At 36.7% G+C, this 23,249-nt stretch overlaps 1 protein-coding gene across 4 annotated transcripts in view; it reads right to left on the reverse strand.

Annotated features, from left to right (window-relative positions):
- Nucleotides 1–12,423: 12,423 nt before the first annotated feature.
- Nucleotides 12,424–23,249, reverse strand: part of whrna (whirlin a) — a 92,304-nt gene continuing 81,478 nt past the window's right edge. For 3 of the 4 annotated variants that reach the window (XM_047805987.1, XM_047805986.1, XM_027142400.2), the window contains 5 exons: nucleotides 21,583–21,654; nucleotides 19,468–19,936; nucleotides 17,103–17,269; nucleotides 16,544–16,666; nucleotides 12,424–12,972 (listed from right to left, as the gene is read on the reverse strand). In XM_047805987.1, coding sequence (XP_047661943.1) covers nucleotides 12,790–12,972; nucleotides 16,544–16,666; nucleotides 17,103–17,269; nucleotides 19,468–19,936; nucleotides 21,583–21,654 — 1,014 coding nt within the window. In that variant the 3' untranslated portion in view covers nucleotides 12,424–12,789. The remainder of the gene's footprint in view (nucleotides 12,973–16,543; nucleotides 16,667–17,102; nucleotides 17,270–19,467; nucleotides 19,937–21,582; nucleotides 21,655–23,249) is intronic. The other variant, XM_047805988.1, reaches the window with a different exon arrangement.

The following is a 23,249-nucleotide window of genomic DNA, read 5'->3' on the forward strand; positions in this document are numbered from 1 at the left end:
GTAGTAGATTAAAAATCAGATACTTTTCATGACAGATGAGACATTTAGGCATTTTACTAGAAAGTAGCATATTAGCTTGATTAGTCCCAGCCAAGCATTTTATACCTAATATTCAACACTGAAATAACATAATTAGAGACAAATTACAAAGGTAATGTTTTTTTCTGAGACTGTAAAAATATTACATAATAATAATAATAATAATAATAATAATAATAATAATAATAATAATAATAATAATAATAATAATAATAAAAATAAAAAGAACAAATGCTTTTTAAAAATGTTTTTTATGCATTAAAATATTAGCAAAATCTACCCACAACACTTTCCTAAAGTCTAGGAGGCTCCTCAGAAGCTCTCTGCTATGAGCAACAGCATGAAAAGTGATATTTGTATCAAAATCTTTTCAGTTTTTCAGCTTTGCATATTAATGAATATTAATTCAATGCTTGAATGATTCCTCTGACATTCCTTTGGTGCATCCGTTATGCCATTTCTTCTGTTATCCGTATCAGAAAAACTAACTGCAGTAATTTTATTTACTTTTACAGCATCCGGCAGATGCTCTTATCCAGAGCGACATGCAAAAGTGCTTTGAAGTCTCCAGGAATGAATACATTAAAACAGGTTCACTAGGGTACAGACTTAGATACCATTAACTTAAAACTCTGTTCAGGTTTTTTTCTAATACACACAAAACAAACAGAGAAAATAATTGCTAGTTGAAGTGTTTTTTTCGGTCTTCCTGAAGGTCTTCAACCGGCATTTGAAGATACCAGTGACTTCTTCTTCTTGGGGAAGTTCATTCCACCACCTCGGTGCCAGAACAGAGCAGAGTCTTGATGTATACCTACCTCTTATCCTGAGAGAAGGTGGGAGCAGTGCTGGTAGATCTGATGGAGCAGGTGCAGTGTGAGGAGTGACGAGAGCATTTAGTGTTTATTGACCTGCAGAATTAGTAGAAAATGTTGCACAGAGATTCAGGTAAATGAAACAACTGATTGTTAATAAAACAACCATTTTCTCATATAAATAAAAATACACTAGAAAGTGCATTACCACAGTCGACAACATTAGCGGTAGCTACAGACCCACAAGTCAAACTACAAGTGGCATTTGTCGTGTGCTTGTGTCATTTATAACTTTTGCTGAAATGAAAAGAGTTCACCATAAATAGGGCTAAAACAAGTATGTGAAGAGACGAGGTTGTCCCAGCTGGCTGTGTGGTAGTGGTCCATATCATGTTTATTTCCTTCTGTTAAAAAACCCTCTGAGGCCACAGGATCGTCTGAGTAAATATTTTATTAACTGCTGAAATGTGAGAAGAATTCTACAAAAAAAAATTTCTGACTAAAATCACTGAGCTTATCTTAAACTTAGTATCTATTCCAAGTTTCAGATAAGTTTCTATTCCAAGTTTCTAATTGGCAACCTACAAATTGTAGAACAGAATTTGTTGCTATTAGCTGTGATCTATATATCGGTTTTGTCATTGAAATGTCTTGTAACGAAGGCTTGCTTTTTTATAAAAATGTTTCAAAATACATCAGCCTAGTTACATAGTCGACGAGAAACGTAGCTGTTTTGTGCCTTGACTGCAGTGCAAATTTTGGCACACATCTGTAACATTACTACCAACTCTCAAAGGCTTACCATAGCAACAGACCTTACCTTGGTTTATCACAGAGCATCAATCCAGTGTAGTCCATTTGGCTTGGTCGAAAACAGCTGCATTAGAGTAAAAAAAAATAAATGCCCTACTAGTTTGCTTACAGTTGGTTTTGGATTTTTCTTAGCTGATCAAACTGCAGGTGGCTGCTGAGATTAATCTGGCAGGTTGAGATAATAGAAGGACGAAATTTGTTTGGAAATTGGCACCAACCCAAGGGAAATATCAGGGAGGAACATCAAATAAAAGCAATGAAATTTAAACCAGCAGGCTGGCAATGGACTCTATATATAACACTTTCCCTGTGTAATAGAATCTGATATATCTTGAAGAAGCACTTAATGTAAAAGGGCCTTAAGAAATACAAGAAGCAATGAAAAGCTATTTACTTTTTTGATTTGTTCACGTAAGCCTCAGCCTTCTCAGCTTATCTCCATTAACTTCATTTTAATGTGGGTGGCATTTGGAATACCCAAATCTGAGAAATGTCTGTGTTTTTAGACATTTTAATTTATTTTAATTAATCTAATTAATGATGTAACTATTCTTTAAAGATGAAATCTTGATGTATTTTGAGGATAAAGGGGAAATAAACAACAATGGTGTGGATTAATACTCTGAATTTAAGCATTCAGTTGTGTTTATTTGTCTTATATATTCTCTTTATGGTTACTCTTTCTGTTGAGACCAAAATAAACAACGTCATGTTACTGAGAAAGGGCAAAATGCTCATTTCTCCATCTGGAAACTTTTCCTGTATCAAGAAAGCTTAACATTTGATGGTTAAAAAGAGTTGTCACAGGAGAATTCTTCCAAAATAATAAAAGAAATCTCTTAAAAAAAAAAAACAACCTTCACCATATCAACAACAGTTTAATGTTTAAAGACGAGCTAAAATCTTACCTTTAACTTTTTTGTTCATTTTTCTTGGTCACAAAATTAATTTGTTAATATAAATCACTTAAAAGACAAAATAACTTTTTTTTCCTCTTTCTCTCACAGCAAAACATCAAGACTAATAAAAATCAGCCGATAATACAGTATATCCTTTCATCTTGCCCTTCTTTCTTTTATTTATAACTGAGCAAAAATATTGAGCTGCCTTACTAGAAAATGTCACGTTTTTGAAAGAGAGATTTCTGCTTCACGTTGTCTTTAAGTTATAAAAATATGCTCTCTTGAACCGCAGGGGAAAGAAGAAGAAGACGAGAGGCCAAGCATCACTCGGCGAAGGTCATTCACTGCTCTATGGAAATATTTTTAGATAAGACAGAGGAAGAGAGAAATGCTCAGAAAAATCTTCCTTACTCACAATGAATGATGTTTTTTTGATTCAACTCAGTCACACAACAGTGCTGCTGAATTCTCACTTCTGATTGGTCAGATGGCGGCATGTCTGACAGTAGTGCCAGATGCATGGGTTGTGTTTATGCACTCAGTCGAATACGTTATAAGTTGTGAAGTCAATACGTTAAATAAACCAGGAAGGAACCTTCAGTGTCAGGACACATTCAGGAGCTTGTACAAAATGTTCAAGAGAGAGAAAAATCAGAAAAAAATTAATTCAATTCATTCATTCATTCATTTTCTACCGCTTATCTGAACTACCTCGGGTCAGGGGGAGCCTGTGCCTATCTTAGGCGTCATTGGGCATCAAGGCAGGATACACCCTGGATGGAGTGCCAACCCATCACAGGGCACACACACTCTCATTCACTCACACACACACACTACGGATAATTTTTCCAGAGATGCCAATCAACCTACCATGCATGTCTTTGGACTGGGGGAGGAAACCGGAGTACCCGGAGGAAACCCCCGAGTCACGGGGAGAACATGCAAACTCCACACACACAAGGCGGAGGCGGGAATCAAACCCCCAACCCTGGAGGTGTGACGCAAACGTGAGAGGAACCAGACTCAAAGGGGAACCTCATCCTCATATGGGTGACACTGGAGGGTGTGATAGATATACAGTCTGATAAATGTTGTAATGATGCAAAAGACCGCTTGGAGTTGGCATCTCTTCTTTAGTATCACAGAGTCTGGTAAATCTCTAGATGCCTCAGGATTTCTCAGTGGAGGTCCAAAATCTTCATCGCACGGAAGACGATTGGAGCTGGTACAATTTCTGGATGCCTCGGGATGGGTAGAGAGAGAGAAGCATGGAGAGGGATTTACATAGCTGCTGTTCACAATATTAGCAAGTACTAGATGATAATGTGCATTTGGTCTGTTGTAATAGAGCACAATATTATGGGATGTATTATGTGTACGCCTGACTAAAGAGATGAGTTTTTAATCTACATTTAAACAGGGAAAGTGTGTCTGAGCCCCGAACACTAACAGGAAGACTATTCCAAAATTTGGGAGCTAAATAAGAAAACGCTCTACCACCTTTAGTAGACTTAGATATTCTGGGAACTAGCAGTAGTCCTGAGTTTTGTGATCTTAGAGAGGGTGAAGGATTGTAACGTGCTATAAGACTATTTAGATACATGGCAGCTAAAGCATTAAGATGTATTGTACGTAAGTAGCAGCAATTTGTAATCAATTCTAAATTTAACAGGTAGCCAGTGTAGAGATGATAAAATTGTGGTTATATGATCATACTTTCTTGTCCTGGTGAGAACTCTGACAGCTGCATTCTGGACAAACTGTAGCCTATTTATTAAAGATGCAGGACAACCACCTAGTAATGCATTACAATAGTCTAGTCTGGAGGTCATGAATGTATGAACTAGCTTCTCACAGACAGGATGTTTCTCAGCTTGGCAATATTTCTAAGGTGGAAGAAGGCTGTTATTGTAACATGGGAGATATGATTCTCAAAAGACAATTTGCTGTCTAATACAACACCCAGGTCTTTCATTGTCGAGCTACTAGTAACAGTACATCCCTCTGAATGGAAGTTGAATTGTGAGAGTTTCTGTGTACTGGTTTTTGGACCTATAAGTAGTATTTCTGTCTTATCAGAGTTTAATAACAGAAAATTACAGCTTATCTAATCTTTTATCTCTTTAACACACTCAGTTAATTTGCACAATTCAGCTATTTCATCTGGTTTTGATGAGATATATAACTGTGTATCGTCAGCATAACAGTGGGAACTAATCCCATGTCTTCTAATGATGTTCCCTAAGGGATGCATGTATATAGAGAAAAGCAGAGGTCCTAGAACTGATCTTCGAGGGAAAAGCCTTCCAATTATTACATTTATGGCATTTAGCAGAACACCATTTTCCAGAGTGACATGCCTTTTATCTTATTTTATACCTCTGAACAATTAAGGGTTTAGGGCCTTGTGCAGGGGCCCAGCAATGGCAGCATGGTTACACTGTGTGGAATTGTAACACACCTCTTGTAATTGGTGTAATTGTAACACACCTCTTGTAATTGGTGTAAATTGTAACACACCTCTTGTAATTGGTGTAAATTGGTGTAATTGTAACACACCTCTTGTAATTGGTGAAAATTGGTGTAATTGTAACACACCTCTTGTAATTGGTGTAAATTGGTGTAATTGTAACACACCTCTTGTAATTGGTGTAATTGTAACACACCTCTTGTAATTGGTGTAATTCCTACACAGCTCTTGTATTTGGTGTAATTGTAACACACCTCTTGTAATTGGTGTAAATTCTTGTAATTACAACACACCTCTTGTAATTGGTGTAAATTCTTGTAATTGTAACACACCTCTTGTAATTGGTGTAAATTGGTGTAATTGTAACACACCTCTTGTAATTGGTGTAAATTGGTGTAATTGTAACACACCTCTTGTAATTGATCAATTGAGGGTTAAGAGCCTTACTCAGTGGCAGTTTGGTGGTCCTGGTGTTCAACCTCACATCTTTCCTATTAATAAACCACTAATTTAAGCACTGAACTACTTTTCCTTTCCTCCCTCCCTCCCTCCCTCCCTCCTTATTTATTGCCTGTTTTGTAGTTCATAATTTGATTTCCTATTTTTAAGTGTGCTTTGCAGACGAAGACCGAAGCCTTTATGTTTTCTGATTATTTTTAATCACCCACTATTACAGCCCTGCATTACAGTAATTTCTCCTCTCTGAATAACGAATGAGAAAACATGAACTCAGTGCAGCCGTGTATTCTGCAGTTTATCTTTATTGTAAAATTAAACACACTTTCTGTATAAATAGCATGGTTGTGTACAATGCTTTTTTTTTAATTAAACTGTACAAGAGGCAGGCAACATGACGGGGAGGTTTTACAGTAGGGTAGTAAAGAAAAAAGAAAAAAATAGTTAATTTTTGATGTTTCATCTGCCGTAATGAATCAGAATGGTTTAAGATAAAAGAAGTATGAAGAAACAAAACAAACAAAAAAAGCTTAAAACAAACCATGGTGTGAAGATATTTATTACTTTAGAGCTGCTGTCACCAACACCGATTGCTATAAACTGGGCCAAATTTACGTAATTACTCGGGAATAACAATAATGGCTGAAAGAAGGCACTAACACATGCACATTAAAAAAGCTTTACTACATTTAATACAAATCACACAAGGGTTCATAATGATCTAAAGTGCTGAATTCTCTGTTTTTTTTTTCAGACCTATTCATAATGCTTATTGGACTCATGTCAGTCAGTCTGCTGGTTTGATAATGAACTAAAGTGCTGAATTCTTTATTTGTTCAGACGTAGTCGTAGTCTTTATTGGGTTCATGTCAATCAGTGTCATGTGGGTTTTGTCATACTGGCTTGTCACTGACCAGAATTGAATGCCGAATGTAATGGAAATATATATAACACAATCCTTCATTCATCTTTAGTAAATGATTTATTATTATTATCGAGGACAGTGATTCAAATGAGCTAGATTTGTTAGACAATACTGTGGGCAGTGGGAAACAAAATGATATCCGTGGGACAGGAAGGATTAAAGTGTGCAGGATTAGTCTGACATTCTTCGGAATGGTTTCAGGATCAGTCAAAATTCCTTTAGGAGTGGTCTGGAATTGGTCAAATGTTGTGAGGAATTGGCTAGGATAAGTCATAATGTTTCTGGGAGTGGCTTGGGATTGGTCAAACCTTTGGAGGAAAAAGGCAGGATTGGTCTGGATAGGTTTTCTGTAGCAGTGGGATAGGATTGGGTAGAATTCCTCTGAGAGTGAAGGAATAGGTGAGAACAAAATAATAATAATAATAAAAATAAAAATAAAAAAAACAAGAGCAACAAACCCCAACCAAACAATCAACCAATCAAGCAGAAAAACAAAACAAAACAAAACAAAAAACACAAACATTCATGCACACCTCCAATGTGCAACATTCTAGATTAATGCATAATGTAACATAATATATCAGCCAAGTAAATAATAAACAAATAAATCAGACACATTTATTAAAAAACAGAAGAAAAGGTAGCAAGAAGAATATTTCAGTCAGTCATTTCTAACAGCATATGAGCATCTGATCGAGTCTCATACATTGAGACTGATACATAAGACATAATACAGTAATAATGAATTTTCCAATACTGCTTTCAGCAACTGATATAATTATGACCGAACAATAACCCAGGCCAACTTCAGAGATGTACATTAATATTTGATAAGTATACTATTAATTGATGCACATTTTTGCACTAATTGATGCACTAATTTAGTTCTATAATACATACAGTAGCATTGGTGTCATCTTAACATAATCCCATGTTTAATCTTCTAAATGATCCAAAATAATCCAGTGTGTTAAATGAAACGGTTTACCTGAGAGAAGAAATCAACTAGACTACAGAGGATGGTAAAAACAATTGTCAGTGCAACTGTCAATACATAATAGATTGCTGATTTTAAATCTGGTACTAGAGTACAGTTTGTGAAAGTTCTTTATTCCCTCAAAATCATCCTCAAAACCTAAAAACACCCCTTGCAAAAGATTCTCACATTCCATGAATGAGCTGTCAGACTGAGAAGAAAGAGCAAACAGGACTAGAATCAAATGTAAGTGTGTGCGTGTATGTGTGTGGAGGTCAGAATTGTTATTCTTTCATCCTATCTCTTTGGGCCTGTGCAAAGGCACCAGTGGAGCCTCCAGATGTGCAGTGCACACAGCTGGACTGTTTGCCCATGTCTGGACCGTGCTCACGGAGAAGAAAGCCTTTGCTCTATAATACTAGTGTTAGAAAACCGAGTAGCACTGTGTGTTCAGGAGGATAGAAGAACTCTGCGTGACTTCCTGAACACACCGAGGATATCTGACAGGCAGGTTGAATTCGGGAATAAGATTCATGTGAAGGATAAAGACTAATCAAAGCCCTACTTATTTCATCATTCTCAGCAATGGATTTAAAATAGACTGATAATTATTAAAAGACGTCTGTTCTAAGCATATGTCCAGATCATAACCAAAACAAAAACAAACAAACAAACAAAAAAATGAATAAATCCATGAGACAATAAATAAATAAACTACCAAATTACTCACAATTGATTAATAAATATACAAATAAATAAATCTCTATATTTCCCTGTTATTTATTTATTGATTTATCTCATGAATAAATATTTGCTTGTTTTTAATCATTTATGTCTCTATTCACCTTTATAAATGAATCATTATTCGGTGTATTTATTAACCCCTTATTCATCTTAAAGCACATTTTTCTGCAAATATGCTGAGCTACTAAGTAACCAACTGAGTCACTGGGAGGTTTACCCTTCAATTCTTTCCTTAGTTCTTTGTACTTATGATACTGAGAGGCTTTATGATTAAATATGTCACGTTCTCCTTGTGATGGATTGGTGTCACTGATGTTAAGGTTATTTTAAACATGTAGCAAAATAGCATATTAGATTTCTAAATACATTCATCTGTGGATATTGGATTTCTTTCATGACCTTGTCTAATCCTTTGTTTTTTGGTTTGCATGATGGTTTGCCCTCTGTGTTATGATCTGGATTGTATTTATGAACTTTTACTTTGAAAATCTCACCGTATATGTCACAGTATATCGGCTATATTTTGTTAAAACAATGTTCAAAAACTATGTATGTGAAGAAATAAGCATCTGAACCAAATTATTTTACCAACCCCACCTCTACCATGATGCTATATGAATGAGACAGATATATAATAAATATCTTATATAATAAACATTACCCAATTCATGCGTAACATTTGTGCTTTTCATGACATAGTCAACAATAACGGCAAGTAATCTAAACTGGACAAAAAAAATAATTACCTAGAATAATATCTAAACACTAAAATTGAATTTAAATGTGGTAGGAAGTACCATGTTTAAACACGTTTTAGGTTGTGTATTATCTATTGTTTGTAATCTTGTTTCTGATTGTGGGAAAACTATGATTATATTGGCAGCAAACAAACAATAAAAAAAATAATAAAACTCCAGAAAAAAATGAGAAGAAGCCAATTTATATAAAACAAGTGAACAAACATACAAAAAATAAAACTAAAAAATAAGTAGACAAATGAGAGAAAATAAACCCACAAACAAAAAGGAAAACAAACAAATATATTCATGTACAATGTGTTAAATATTAAAAATGACAGAAAATAAATAAATACAATAATTGACTGGCAACCCATCAAAGATAAATTCCGACTCATGATTTCTTAAAAGTAAATTAAAAATAAGCAAAAACCAACAAGCGAACGAAAAATACAGGAAAAGAAATTAATATTAAATTGAAATATATGAAATTAATAAGAAAGAAAAATGTAAATGTAAATGTATTCACTGAGTAATTAAGTAATATGTTTTTATATTGGCAGATCTGGTCTGGGGTCTCTGTATCGCTGTAGGAAACTGTTGACAATGAAAGATAAAGAAACAGACTTCGGTGTCTTGTTTGGTATAAATAATCCAGTCTGTCTATATAACGTTCCATATATTTATGTGTAATAAACAGTTCATTAGCACACTTGTAGTGAGTGCATTTAAAAGATGCAGGATGGAAATTGGATCTTATCTTAGCAGCTGAACAGAAGCAAATGAGAATGAAGGTGTGTGTGTGTGTGTGTGTGTGTGTGTGTGTGTGTGTGTGTGTGTGTGTGTGTGTGTGTGTGTGTGTGTGTGTGTGATTGTGTGTACAGTATAACGCCCACACAAAGCAAAAGATCACAATTCTCTTTCATGCAATCCCTTTTTCTTTTCACACACACACACACACACACACACACACACACACACACACACACACACACACACACACACACACACACACACACACACACACACACACACACAGAGAGAGAGAGAGAGAGAGAGAGAGAGAGAGAGAGAGAGAGAGAGAGGGAGAATAGACAAGAATCGAGTATTCTCGTGCTGTTCTTGCATTATGTCTTTTTATCTCTCTCTCTTTTTCTCTCTCTCTCTCTCTCTCTCTTACACACACACACACACACACACACACACACACACACACACACACACACACACACACACACACACACACACACACAAACACACACACACACACACACACAAAATAGACTAGAATCGAGAAAAGCCTAGAATCCCTCTCTCTAACTCACTCCCACTCCTCCATGCTTATGTAACCTGAGTGACACATCAAGACTCAGCCCTCTACGTCTACTTCTCTCTTTTCACACTCTGCAACTTTTCATTAGTTACACTGACTGCACATCTCCTCTTCTCTTCTCTGCCTGATTACCTTGTTTTGTTCCAGATTGGACCATCATAATTAGATAAAGCACATCTTTGCTTTTCTCTGGATTGCTAGATCTGTAAAGTAAAATTCGCTGAGCTATAGATTCAGTGTAAAAACACTGTTGGTGATGAGTTTTCCCTTCTATTACTCTGTCACAGTATGAGTATGAACAGTATATTCCGTCGCAGGGCCTAAGTGTCATAGCTTAAGAATAATTATTAAAAGATCCTGGAATAAAGAAAGAAATGTGCCATGCTGACAAACAATAAAAGTGATTTTGAGATCTTTTCTGCAACTCTTACAGGAAACTGAACAGGTGTCCTATTTCATCAACAACATTTATCATTTCTTTATGAACGAATGTGAGATCTTGATTCTGTGCAAGTGTATTTAAGTATTTGAACACAGGCATATTAATAAATTGTCAGGATTGAGCTACTTATTTCCTGTTTTCACCCAGTTGCTGTTTTTGTGGGCCCAAGATTGGGTCCTAGGATTTTTCTTATAGCAGCCATGTGGTTTTAATAGTATTTATTTAACATTGGATGAAGCATAAAAATTCCTGTCTCATTTCATAAGAAATAGTGTGAATGTACACCGTTATGTGTCCCTACAATATAAATAGACTATTTCACCCAACACAAGGATTAAAAAAATCTAGTTTTATCTCATTTTTACACAACTAAGGGTTAAGGGCCTTGCTGAGGGGCCCATCAGTGGCAGCTTGGTAGAACTGGGATTTGAAGTCACAACCTTCCAATCGGTAGTCCAATGCTTTAACCACTAGGCTTCCACATCCCACATTTTATTCATGGTCTGTAATGTTCAAGAAAAGGTAATTAATCCTTACATCCTGTTTACATTCACGAAACCTTCTGGGATAAAAACATTAAACTTAATGATCTTTCTGCTAAAAAGACGCCTTATTGCAGTACCAGTGCCTGCTGCACTACACACATCAACCAAAAAGCAATCTGGTTTACAGTAAATGAACTAAAATGATGTACAATATTAATGTACAAAGATGACAGATAATCATTTGTCACAAATTCCTCTCTCTCAGCACGTGGCATGTTTCCAGACATTGCCTCATGTCTTGTTCCATGTGCTTCTTGATTACAGTTCCATGTGCCTTTGTTTTGGTTCTCTCTCCACCCCATTTGCCTTTGGATTGGTACCTAATGTGTACACCTGTTCTGTGTTTAGCGACTATTTCGACTGTTCTTTCTGTCTCACTAATTCTAAGCCTTGTTTTCTAGTTCTGTGCAGATTATGTCCTAGTTTTGACCTACCTTATTTTATCCTGGTTTCCTGCTCTCTATACTCCAGACCCTGCAATAGACTTTTAACGTATTTGTGCATATAAATCCCTGTCTCATATAACAGCCTGTTACAGGATGAGCCAGGTTTATGTAAAAAGACTAACAAAAAAGACACAAATATACAGAGAGTAAATAAAGATGCTAGACAGACACAAATAAACAGACTACTCAGCTGTGGCTTCTAAATATGTCTCTGACTGTTACCCCATCATTATGGAAATAAGTAACCTACAAATGCCTTAAATGAATCAAATGAATACCAGATTCATCAAATTTAATGAAAAGATGATGGATGACGGATTAACTGATACAAGAAGTCTATGTCCTGGAGGTTTACCCACATGAAGAAACATCCACAGAACTGTACAAGTAGACAGGAAACACATTTGTTTTAAGTTCTGTCTTTTAGACAGTCAAGTCTATTACTAAATACCAATGCAGACCATTTTTTGTAAGATCTATTTGCGTTTAATTGTGAGAATCACTCTGTCCTGAGCCATATGGCTTTTAAAGGAGCTGATTTGAATGGATGTCTAACCGCATGTCTTGAGAATACATCGATTCAAATTAATGCCTGTGCAGATAGTCCTGAATATTTATAACATATATAATGCCAGCATTTAGGGTTTGCATTCATGATCATGAAAATAGAGACAAAGGTGTGTTCTTTTTTTATAATATATATATATATATATATATATATATATATATATATATATATATATATATATATATATATATATATATATATATAAATCTGAGATGAATGAAATATACTGGTTAAAGGAGCAAATTCCGACTTGGGGAATAAGGTGAAAGTTGAGACATGGAAACTGAATCAAATCTGTTTTTTGACATGGGACTAGGGGACTGGTGTAAAAAAGGACTCAAGTAAAGACAGATATCATTCAATATCCAATATGGTTGTGATCAGACTGAGAAGTGCCTTGTACCAGTTTGCCATGTTCAGAATGATAAAGCTGGGGTTTACCAGGTGGCTTTATTCAGTTTCTACACTGAAAATGTGTCTGTCTTTAGAGAATATCTGATAAAAGAAGATCTACTTGCTGGGGACTACTGGTGGCTTCATGCCAAAAAGAGTTTTTGGTTTTCGGCCTCTGAGAGTTCTTACAACGCCACATTGAACTCCGTAATGAGGAAGTCAATGTATTCCTTCTCTTTGGTCTTGAAGGCCTCTGCGATGAGGCAGGCTGCTTCTCGATGTTCTCGTCCTCTCAGAGAGATCCCATTCACCTCCAGAATCACCTGGCCCACCTTCAGCTGCCCGCAGTTATGAGCCGAGCCTCCTCTCTGAAACAGAGAGAGAACTGTTTTACATGAACACAAAAGCTATTAATAATTAGCATGAAAATGTGCAGGCATATGGGAAGACGGGTGGCACTAGAAAAGGAGATTTGAGTATTAACATGTAAATCAAATCCGCCCAGTAAAACCCAGAGACTTGAGACAAAACAAAAATGGTATAAAGGAAAGACAAAGCCTTTAGGTCTATCATCTGCACAGCTGCTGTTGTTGCATTACCCATTTCTAGTGCTGATAAACCGCCCATGGATAGGGAATTAAAATCTACTCCTGGCTGCCTGGCTATCTGTCACTTCCACTCAAGCATCTCACTCTCTATTTCCAGCTCCCTCACTTCATTAAAAGCTCTTTTCGTCTACCCGGTTATCTACCGAGCCTTTTATTCAATGTATTCATTTGTAGCCAAGCCAGCCATAATGAGCACTTTTTTATTGCACATTAGGCTCTAAGAGCTACAGCTTTCTCTCCAGTTCATGATACATGCCTTAAAACACGAAGCCCTATTTCTGCTGATCTCCATACCCTTACATGCTATCGTTGCTCCAGACACACCAGCTCTCCCCAGTAAGCTTACTTAGACCTACATGATCTTGTTTTTATTTAACATGTATTTATTGCATAACAGGAAATAGAGCTGATGTCCGAAACATTCCTTTTGGTTTTAAATAACTCCAAATAGTCCCAGAATTTCTCACTTTCATGTGTGGACTATAGAATAAATACAACTCGGCACAACTGCAACTGGGGACACTACACTCTTTACAGTCATGGTGTACTGAAAAGCCCAACAGGTGAAACCCTGAGCTGAACACACAGAACACCTTATTGAGTTCCAGCCAGAAATCTGAGGCTACACTGTGCACAGATTCACTGAACCTGCAAAGCTCAAGATTGGAAAAATATCACCTGATCAAATGATTTTTGATGGTAGAGTCAGAAACTGATGTCAATAGCATAAATTCATGTATCCAAACTGCCTTCTGTCCAAAGTTCAGCTTTATGCTCTTTGGTGTAATGGCTGTCGGAATGGATTATTGCCATACAATGGCCTCTAAATACCAACCAAACATGGATTGAAGTAACTTAATATTTCTGCAGACCGAAACAACTAATAAAGGCCACAATTTACACATCTAAATACAGCTTCATCCACCATAACAATGATACTAAGAACATGTTTAAGTGCACATCTCTAAATGGCTGTCTAAATTACATTGTCATGTTCATGGCTGTATGAACATGACAATGGGATTAGTGTAATTCAATGGCCTTGACAGTATCTAGATCTGAATTTAATAACACACCTTTGAGATGTGGCAGAACAAGTGAAATCTGCAGCGATTATGGGATTCAATCATGTCAACATGGACCAGAAGCTCAGTGGAATATTGTGGAACAGCTTGAGGATTTAAGGCTATTCTGAGAGCAAAGGGGTTACTACCATGGCTTAGTGCTGTTTCCCTAATAAAGTGACAGATAAGCACATAGGCAATATTGAATGCTCTGCAGTAATGCCAATGGAGACAACTGCAATATGTCATAATACATCTCCATATCATATCTCTGCCAAAGTACACATTAATTAAAATCTATTCATAGCAGCGGTGTATGAACCCCTTGGTGACCTGCCTGTTCAGTTCATCTAATAATGTGGAGAAAGCATGAATAAAAATGACTGTGTGAAGCTATGTATGAACTATTGGCTTTGTTTTCAGAAAACCACTATGTGTCAATCATTGTGTTTATCCAAGGTTTAAGACAGTCAAAGTTCTAATTTCATGATATTGGTTATACCCACTGTATTTTTTTGCTAGTCACCAGTCATTAGCAAAGAAGCTAGTAGTCGAAGTAGCAGCTAACAGCCATGCAGCATATTATCAGATATCCAGCAGGTCTATAAAAGCTTATGAGTCTGACTGCAAGATCTCTGCTAAAAGTAGTAACTCAATAAACTGAACAAATCTCTTTCAAGCCGTCTGTAGTGCATTTAATGAGTTCTCATTTATTAATAATCTTGTAGACTTGTATAGAACATCAGTGTTAATGTTATTTTGTTTGCAGCTAATTAACCTGTAATTTTGCAGATCAGAGCTGCTTTACGCTCAATTAAAGAGAAAGATCTCTGTAGAGACGAGACATAACTGGCAAATTTCCTTTTTACTAGTGACATGTCCTTAAAAACCTTTTTACCGACTCTATTCACACCTCCTGAATATGAAGGGAGCACAAGCTTATTGTTGCATTAATATCATTTACAGGCGTCATTTAACTGATGATAAAAGAAAAAATAAGTTTGAAAAATATCAAGATGAAAAGTCACAAGTGGTTTTTAAATAGAAGGATAAGCAGACCTTTGCTGTCTGATGATACCCCATGTAGTTCTTTTGTCCAAATGCCCTTGTTCTCGTTTGGCCATTGTGCCATTGACAGACGGCAGAGTAATTTAACTTCTATATTCTGCTTTTCAAATTCTTTAGGAGTTTAAGAGGCATACTGACTGGTTTAAGACTTTTTAAAGAGAATCAAGGCAGGACTGGTTTAATTGAAAATGAGCTACTTTCTGTATCTCAAGAGGGTGGAAGAAAGCAAGTGACACTTAAATATATAGCACTAACACTTTCCCTATCAGTACGATTAACTACATTATAAAGTTTGTGGACACCTGAAACTGCTGGAAGGTTAGAAGCACAGAAATGTCTATGACTATGTATGCTGTAGTATAAAGATTTCCCTTTACTGGAACTAAAAAGCCTGGCCATGATTCAGCATGACAACACCTCTGTACACAATGGAGAACATGATGACATGGAATGGAGAGCTCAAGCTCCAGACCTCCTCAACCAAAATCGGTGCCTGACCTCATTATTGCACTAGTGCACTAAATGAGCACAAATCCCGCAGCAATGTTTCAGAATCAATTGGAAAGTTTTCCCAGAAGAGTGGAAGCTACTTTTTGAAAAACAAGACAAATGACTCAAGGAGCTTACTGACTGCTAATGAGATGCAAGTGTTTACAAGTATAAACAGTTACTTGAGTGTCTTTTTTTATCAGAGCTATGTTCAATTACGTTCGGTGTGGTCAATAGGTTATACGAATAACAACATGTACTGTAACTGTGACTAACGTAGCTTTAGGTTCTTGGTTGATGTGAGTGGAACCTGATGTGATCTTCTGTTGTTGAAATCCATCCACAATAAGGTTTGACACTTTGTGTGTTCTGAGGTGCTTTTCTGCTCAGCACGGTTGTATCTTTCAGTTACCGTTACCTGTTTAGCTTTTTTTCTTGTAAACTCTAAAGACTTTAGTGTGTAAGGTGTGAAAGGTATGTGTGATATCTTTCAGAGAAGCCGTGGTGAAACATTTCAGTGCAGTGTATGTCTTTGTAGTTTTGTTTCCATTGATAGTTTTGTGTAAAAAAAAGTTTTGTATATATAGAACTGTACATAAGCAATGCTTTATGCATGAGGATTAGATTTTATAGATGCATGACTGATTTTCCCTATTTTTTACATAGGGCTTGTCGTAAGTGTGAGTGTGTGATGCTGTGATGTTACACACTTGTATGGTGACGATGCGCGGAAGAGGCTGGCGTGTGTTGGCTCCTCCTTCAATAGCGATACCCAGCGTGTTGGCGCTCTTCGGCACTCGCACCAGAGTTGACATGGGTTCCAGCAGGCCGGGCTATAAGTGAAAGATACAGAAAGATGAGAATAATAATAATGAATTCAGAAATTTCTTCAAGAGCGAGAGATTCCAAAACGTACACATTTGGATTTCATTATTTCTTTTGTCTTCGGAGTTTTGACAACCGACAACCCGAAAAAGATCCCATTTATCATCATTTCAAAAGCGCCAACCTGCGCTTCTATAACCGTCACGTGTTCATCTGTGAAGCCGTATTCTCTGTGTAGTGCAGTGAGGTCATTTTTTTTAATGATGGGTGAAATGAAAAAAGGTGAATGAGAAACAAAAAAAAAAGCATGATGTTTCAACTCATATTTTAATCACAGCTCATACACACCATCCTTATGCACTAGTTCAGCGCACACATCCGAATTTATTATTTTTTTTCAGATTTTCCGAGTTTTCTTGCCCTCTCTGGTTCTCTCGGTCTCACCGGTTTAACAGTGCTCCCCTCCCCTCCCCCTGCACTCTCTCTCAGTGGCCGAGTTCGGGTAGGACGTGGACTGCTTTCCTTGCTCATGCGTCCCGACTCTGCGATGTCCACGCCGCTGTCCTCGCTCAGCGTCTGTCCGCTGTCAGAGAGCTGAGACAGTGTGGACCCTGCAGTGCAGACACAAACACATGAGTCATTTTGTACTGCAGTGGAAGGATTCATTAGTTTATGATGCATCCTCTTATTTTGTCACTGAAATTCTCTATAAAGCAGATTCGAAATGCACTAGTGCAAAGCGTCAACGCCAGCGCCGTAGCTGGAAGGAAAATAAATTTATCATCATAATAATCTGCTTGTCAACACATCCGCATCGATGGCTGTTGCTATGGTGATATAGAGTTTGTTATTATTACATAAGAGCAATAATAATGTGCTCTAGGCTGATTCTAAGACAGAAAAGTTTGTGTTGTGTTTAATTATTTATGGATTTTAGTAGAGTACAAGGCTGTATTTAATACGATATTATTTGAACTCTAACATTTAGCTTTGATATATACAGTTCTTTAATGCTATGCTTTGCACTTCAGTGTAAGTACATTGGAAGTTATTATCAAAAGTGTAATAATAATATTGACAAAGGGATGGTGTGATTCAAGTAAGAAAAAATGGTTATTTTTGCTATAACACCATGTCTCATAGTATTTTATTCCACTTTTACCACAGCACTTTGTCAAAAATGACAAAAAAAAAAAGAACTGATCTGGTATAGTTATATTTAATGGGCGTCACTGATCAAGTGTATTCATATTAGCATTTAAAGAAGCTATTCATGAAAAACAATAAAAAAAATGATTGAAAAATAACATTTGTAACTTGCAGTTTTCTTCATTTTTGTGTATGGAAATTAGTGTCAAGTTCAAATTGTTTATTTCTGTTATGTTTACAGTATTTAGCAAATGTTCTGATTAAGAGAAAATGATAAAAGTGCTTTGGAGTTTCAGTCAAAAACACAATAGGTCAGGGACTGAGAGTTAATATGTCATTTTATATAACTGGAATTAAATAAATAAAAAAAATATGACATCTATGACAAAATATGCCAATGTATAAGCAGAAGATGGGCCGGCCTGCCTGAAAAGAACCCAAAGCCTTGAAGAAAATCTTCAGCTGACAAATAGATTTAGTGCTATTATTATTATTATTATTATTATTATTATTATTATTATTATTATTATTAGTAGTAGTAGTAGTAGTAGTAGTAGTAGTAGTAGTAGTAGTAGTAGTAATAGTAGTAGTAGTTAGTTAGAAGTGAAACAAAATTGTTTCCCCTTCTGTCTTTCCTTTTTTTACCATGATCATTCATTTCATGTTCTCATACATGCTGTCTATACACTATACACCTTTTATGGAGTTTAGTGGTTGTCTGTACATAGAAATGGGCCGTGTTTTTCATAAAGGAATATTTTAGTTTGGTTTGGCTAAGGCAAACACTAACACAATTTTCTGAAAAAAAAAAAAAAAGTCATAAATGAGGCCCAATATTGTGAAAATATGCAAATGAAACTTTATATCTGCTATAAATAGATCTTTATAACCACTATCCTTTCACTTTTTTTTAAAAATAAATTTTATAAGACAAAAATTGCATCACTAAGAATCTGCAAAGCTATCCATCCTAAAGACTTTCCTGTGTTGGAAAAATGATATAATTTTTAATAGTTATGCCTCAGCCCTTACAACACTTATTACTCTCTTGCTCTGTCTGACATAGATTGATTCCTGAATGCGTGCTTTCTGTACCTAGAGAAACAAAGCCAAATGTTGAAGACTGTGTATCCATTTTATTCATCTGCATGTGTAGAGTAAAGATAAAATAAGACAATGATATCACCAATAAACCATAAACTAATATTATGTTTCATCCCTTTTCCAACCCCATCCTATCCTGTGCTTTCACCGATCAAAATGCTGAGCTGGATGATTCCAGATTTTATTAATGGCGACAAACCAATAATCCTGATGTATTTTCTAAATGTCCTGTATGGTATTATAATAATCAAAGAAAATGTGTTACAAATTTTTTTTAACAGTGAACCAAAATACATACCCATACATCATCACCTTCAAACTTCAGACTTTCTAGCATTCTGACACATTCTGTTTCCTTGAAAAACTATGGTTTAAAATATTGCATGTCATACACTTGCATGTCAAAGTCTCTTTTCTTGTACACCGCACCATGATCCTAGATCCATGGCAAATCATAAATCAAAACAAAAAATCTGGATATAAAGTGTATAGCAGGTGTAGATCAGTATTCAGAATGTTTTGACCAGTAACTGTGTGATGTGCTGCATCTGCTCACCTCTGCTCTGAGGAAGTGGTCTGACCTCGTTGACGTCAGGCTCTGCGTTGGGCCTGTGAACCTCCACCATGACAAAGTGCTGGTTGGAGGATGGGGAGGAGGGTGTGGTTTTGGGTTTTTCTGGACTCGGGGGCAGAGGAGGTGCAAGGGGAGCTGGGACTGCAGGTGCTGGCGGGGGTTTCAACCTGTTGGGGGACTGAACACGTGGGAAAGGACCGATCAAGTGCTGACTCACCATGGAGAGCTGAGCCAATGGAGGCTCTTTCTTTGGGCCACCCGAAGGCTGTTTGGATTGTGTGTAGTCTTTGGTAGGTGAGTGGGAATGGGCGGTGAAGTGCAGGTCAGAGTTAGAGGAGTCGGACGTGGGGCGTTTGCTAGGGGCGGGTTTACGACTGGGGCGGCGCTGTACGCGAGGGGGAGGAGGGGGCTTGAAGGAAGGTGGGGATTCTGAAGTTGACCCCATCTCATCCTAGGATGGAAGAACAGGGCATCAGATGTCAAACTAATTAAAGTATAAAACACCTAGAATTTTTTGCACATAAACATCTTGAGAGATTCTCAACTGTAGCAGATCTTTTATCAGAACAATCAGCACACACTAACACAGCATCAATCATAAATATTTCTAGAAGATGCAAATCATAAAAGCATTCAATTATCCAGCATGAAATTATCGGGTTTTCTCATTCATCCAGTGGAAAAAACAAGAAATGAAACAAAACCAAGAGAAAAATGAAGAAAAACAAAGCGAAAAGCATGATTCAAAATCGAATGGATGAAGTGGCTGGAGAGAGAAACTAATCAAAGGAGTGAATGGGAGCTGTCTGAGTGGTGTTCCTGGCCCTCAGAAATCACTGGAAAACTCCAAACCGCACAAATTCCAGCCTGAAGGTGTCTGTTGCCGTGGAAACAGCTGTGACGAGTTGATTGGGTTTTATTAGAGGGCTGACATCACTTACTCACGTTGACAAAAGAGCACCTGTCCTTTCTGCTCGGCCATCATAACACAGAAAAACCAAGAGACAACCATACACATGTATGTCAGAGCTAAAGTCTACCACATATGTAGTCCAATTACTACAGTCGGTGATTTTGACGTTTCATTGGACTGAGAAACCTGAAAGCCTACTTCAAACTTGCTTATAATCTCAGTGCAGATTAGGAGCAGTTGCAGGAACATCAGGTAATATTTATATTTGTAGAATGCAGGAAATTTATAAAATAAAATAAAATAAAATAAAATGAAATAAAACGACATTTTCTGCCCTGAAACAGATCAAACATCAAGGCTTAGAGACTTAAAACTTTAGGAGATGGTAGTCTAAAAGTCTTGCCTCAATTGGCCACACAGAGGCACTACAGTGAACAAAAAAACAAAGTTTATGAAAATGGGCAACATTCTTTGAAACGTTTGTCAGATACATTTGTTGTGTTATATCTCTAGAGTCTTGGCTTATCTCTTATTATTTTATTTCCATTGTGAACTGAACGGTTTGTAAAATAGAAATATTTTTATACTGTATGATGCATTTCTGTTTCCATTGTGAACTGAACAGCGGAGTTGTTGTAAAATATAAATATTTTTATATGATGCAGTTCTGTAGAACGCTTTTATCTACTAGCACATACGTAGACACATAGATACAAAACTCTGAGCCAGTAAAATGACTTTTGCTGTTATTGCTCCTGTACTGAAAAGTTGTTTAAAAGTTCTTAAGGATAGCTTTGGAATAAGATTAATGATCTCGTTCCCAGCCAGAACTTTCCATTACATGATTTCAGGGAAACTGGATTTCAATTACAATTACAGAGTTTGTCAGTCAAATCTGCATATGTTTTAGATAGCATACTGTCTGAAAAGACTCCCATGCCTTCCTGTAACTCAGCAGACCTCGCCTTTAGTAAGTAATCTCTCCTTTCAGTGACCTTTTTACTTTTGGAAAGGAATCACAGCATTGCACAATTACTGACAAGACATTTTCCAGGTTTTCTTTCACGCCTCAGATCTTCCGTCACATTGTTTAGACGTGTGATTACTGCAGACATGAGATTCTGTTGCTTTTCCACCCGAGCCTTGTGTGTGAGGCTGTGCTCAAACCGTGTCGTAGGGCTCACCAGAGAGACGTCTGGAAGGGCGTTTCTACTCTCCAGGGCGTCTTCTCCATTAGTCTCCACCGCGCTGTCATTCTGACAAAGGGAACGAAAGCAGAAAAAAGTCAGACAATAACAAATATCTGGACAACGAATGTTGAATCCAAACTGCAATATATATGTATGAGTTTGTGTCTCACAGAGGAGTCATCAGAAAGCCTTTAGGTCCAGTTTAACATGCACACCCAGGCTTGTAAATTCAAGCCCTCTCTTTTGAACCCCCCCCCCCCACCTCTAAATACCCCCCGAAAAATCCTGATTAAGATTAACAGGTGCCCAGAATGGCAGGGAGTTTCTGGGATTTGCTTTTCACAGCCCAGTAAGTACAAGCTTGCAGTTCTCCTCATTAAAGGTCTCCCCAAGCAAAACAAAAGCCCCATCAATTACCTCTAATTGCTTGCTCGGTGCAAGTATAGGAAGCACTTATGGCTAATTCATTTGCATTTAGCTTCAAAGACCTGTCTGTTCGAGTAGGTGGATGTTTGCTTGATTTTATGGTAATGTTCCTTGTGAAAATTTTAATTAAAACAGGCGTACGGAATGACACTGGTGTCACTGGAGCCCTGTTACGGTATAAATGATCCTTCAGTGTTTTGAAGGTTTTGTTATTTGCTTCTTGGTTCGCCATTTGAGATGTTTCATAAACAGAAATGCTAATAGAGGTCAACATAGTCTTAAAAAACATAGTCTTTTGTGCTCAAACCATAGACAAATTTCCCAGTTGCAATACAAAAAAATGCTGAAACAGGTTTATAATGGAGATGAACTGTGGTCAAAAACACTTGTAGAAAGTCTAATTTATAAAAAAAAAGGTTGGAAAATAACTTTAATTTCTAGGTTTTTGTTTCTGGAGCAATGCTAGCTGCTAACATTTACAGTGTCCTGAATCCCCTCACAGCATGGTGCTCAGATCATCTTATTGTGTCTTTCTGGTCCTGTATCCACCCTGTTTTGTCATTTGCATGACATGTGATTTGGTCAGAAACTGTCAGAGAAAGGATTTTGAGAAAAAATTTACAGCTGCTTACATATACAGTCATGTGGAAAAAATATGACACCCCATGGAAGCTGTTTTTTTTAAATAGTTAAAAATATGGACATTTGATTGTTATTTTAACAATGTTGGAAGATTCAAGTAACATAACTAAACAAATGAAACCCAAGAATTTAAACAATCTTTAAAACATAATTTAAGAAAATAAATTTTTTTGTGAGAAAAAGTAAGGACATTATTATTATTATCATTATTATTTGTACTTAACATGGATAAAATTACCTACATGTGTGTCATGTCAGGTGCAAATTAGTAGAACATTTTTATAGAACATTTTGGAAAAGGCTTGCCTTATTTAAACTGCAGATATTTAGTCTGGTTTGCTCTTAATTGTTGAAGTGAGAGATATCACTGTGGTGAGATCCAAAGAACTCTCTGAGGCTTTCAGAAAGAAGCTTGTTGATGCTTATGACTCTTGTAAGATGTATAAAAAGTTCCATTCCACTGTCTGAAAATCATTTACAGTGGATTACATTTAAAACAACTGCTAACGTTGCCAGGTCAGGCCATGCAAGCAAATTCACCCTAAGAGCTGACTGCAAGATGCTTAAAGAAGTCTCGGAAATCCCTAAAATAT

The sequence above is a fragment of the Tachysurus fulvidraco genome, chromosome 21 (genome assembly GCF_022655615.1).
Source record: "Tachysurus fulvidraco isolate hzauxx_2018 chromosome 21, HZAU_PFXX_2.0, whole genome shotgun sequence".
NCBI classification, from domain to species: domain Eukaryota; kingdom Metazoa; phylum Chordata; class Actinopteri; order Siluriformes; family Bagridae; genus Tachysurus; species Tachysurus fulvidraco.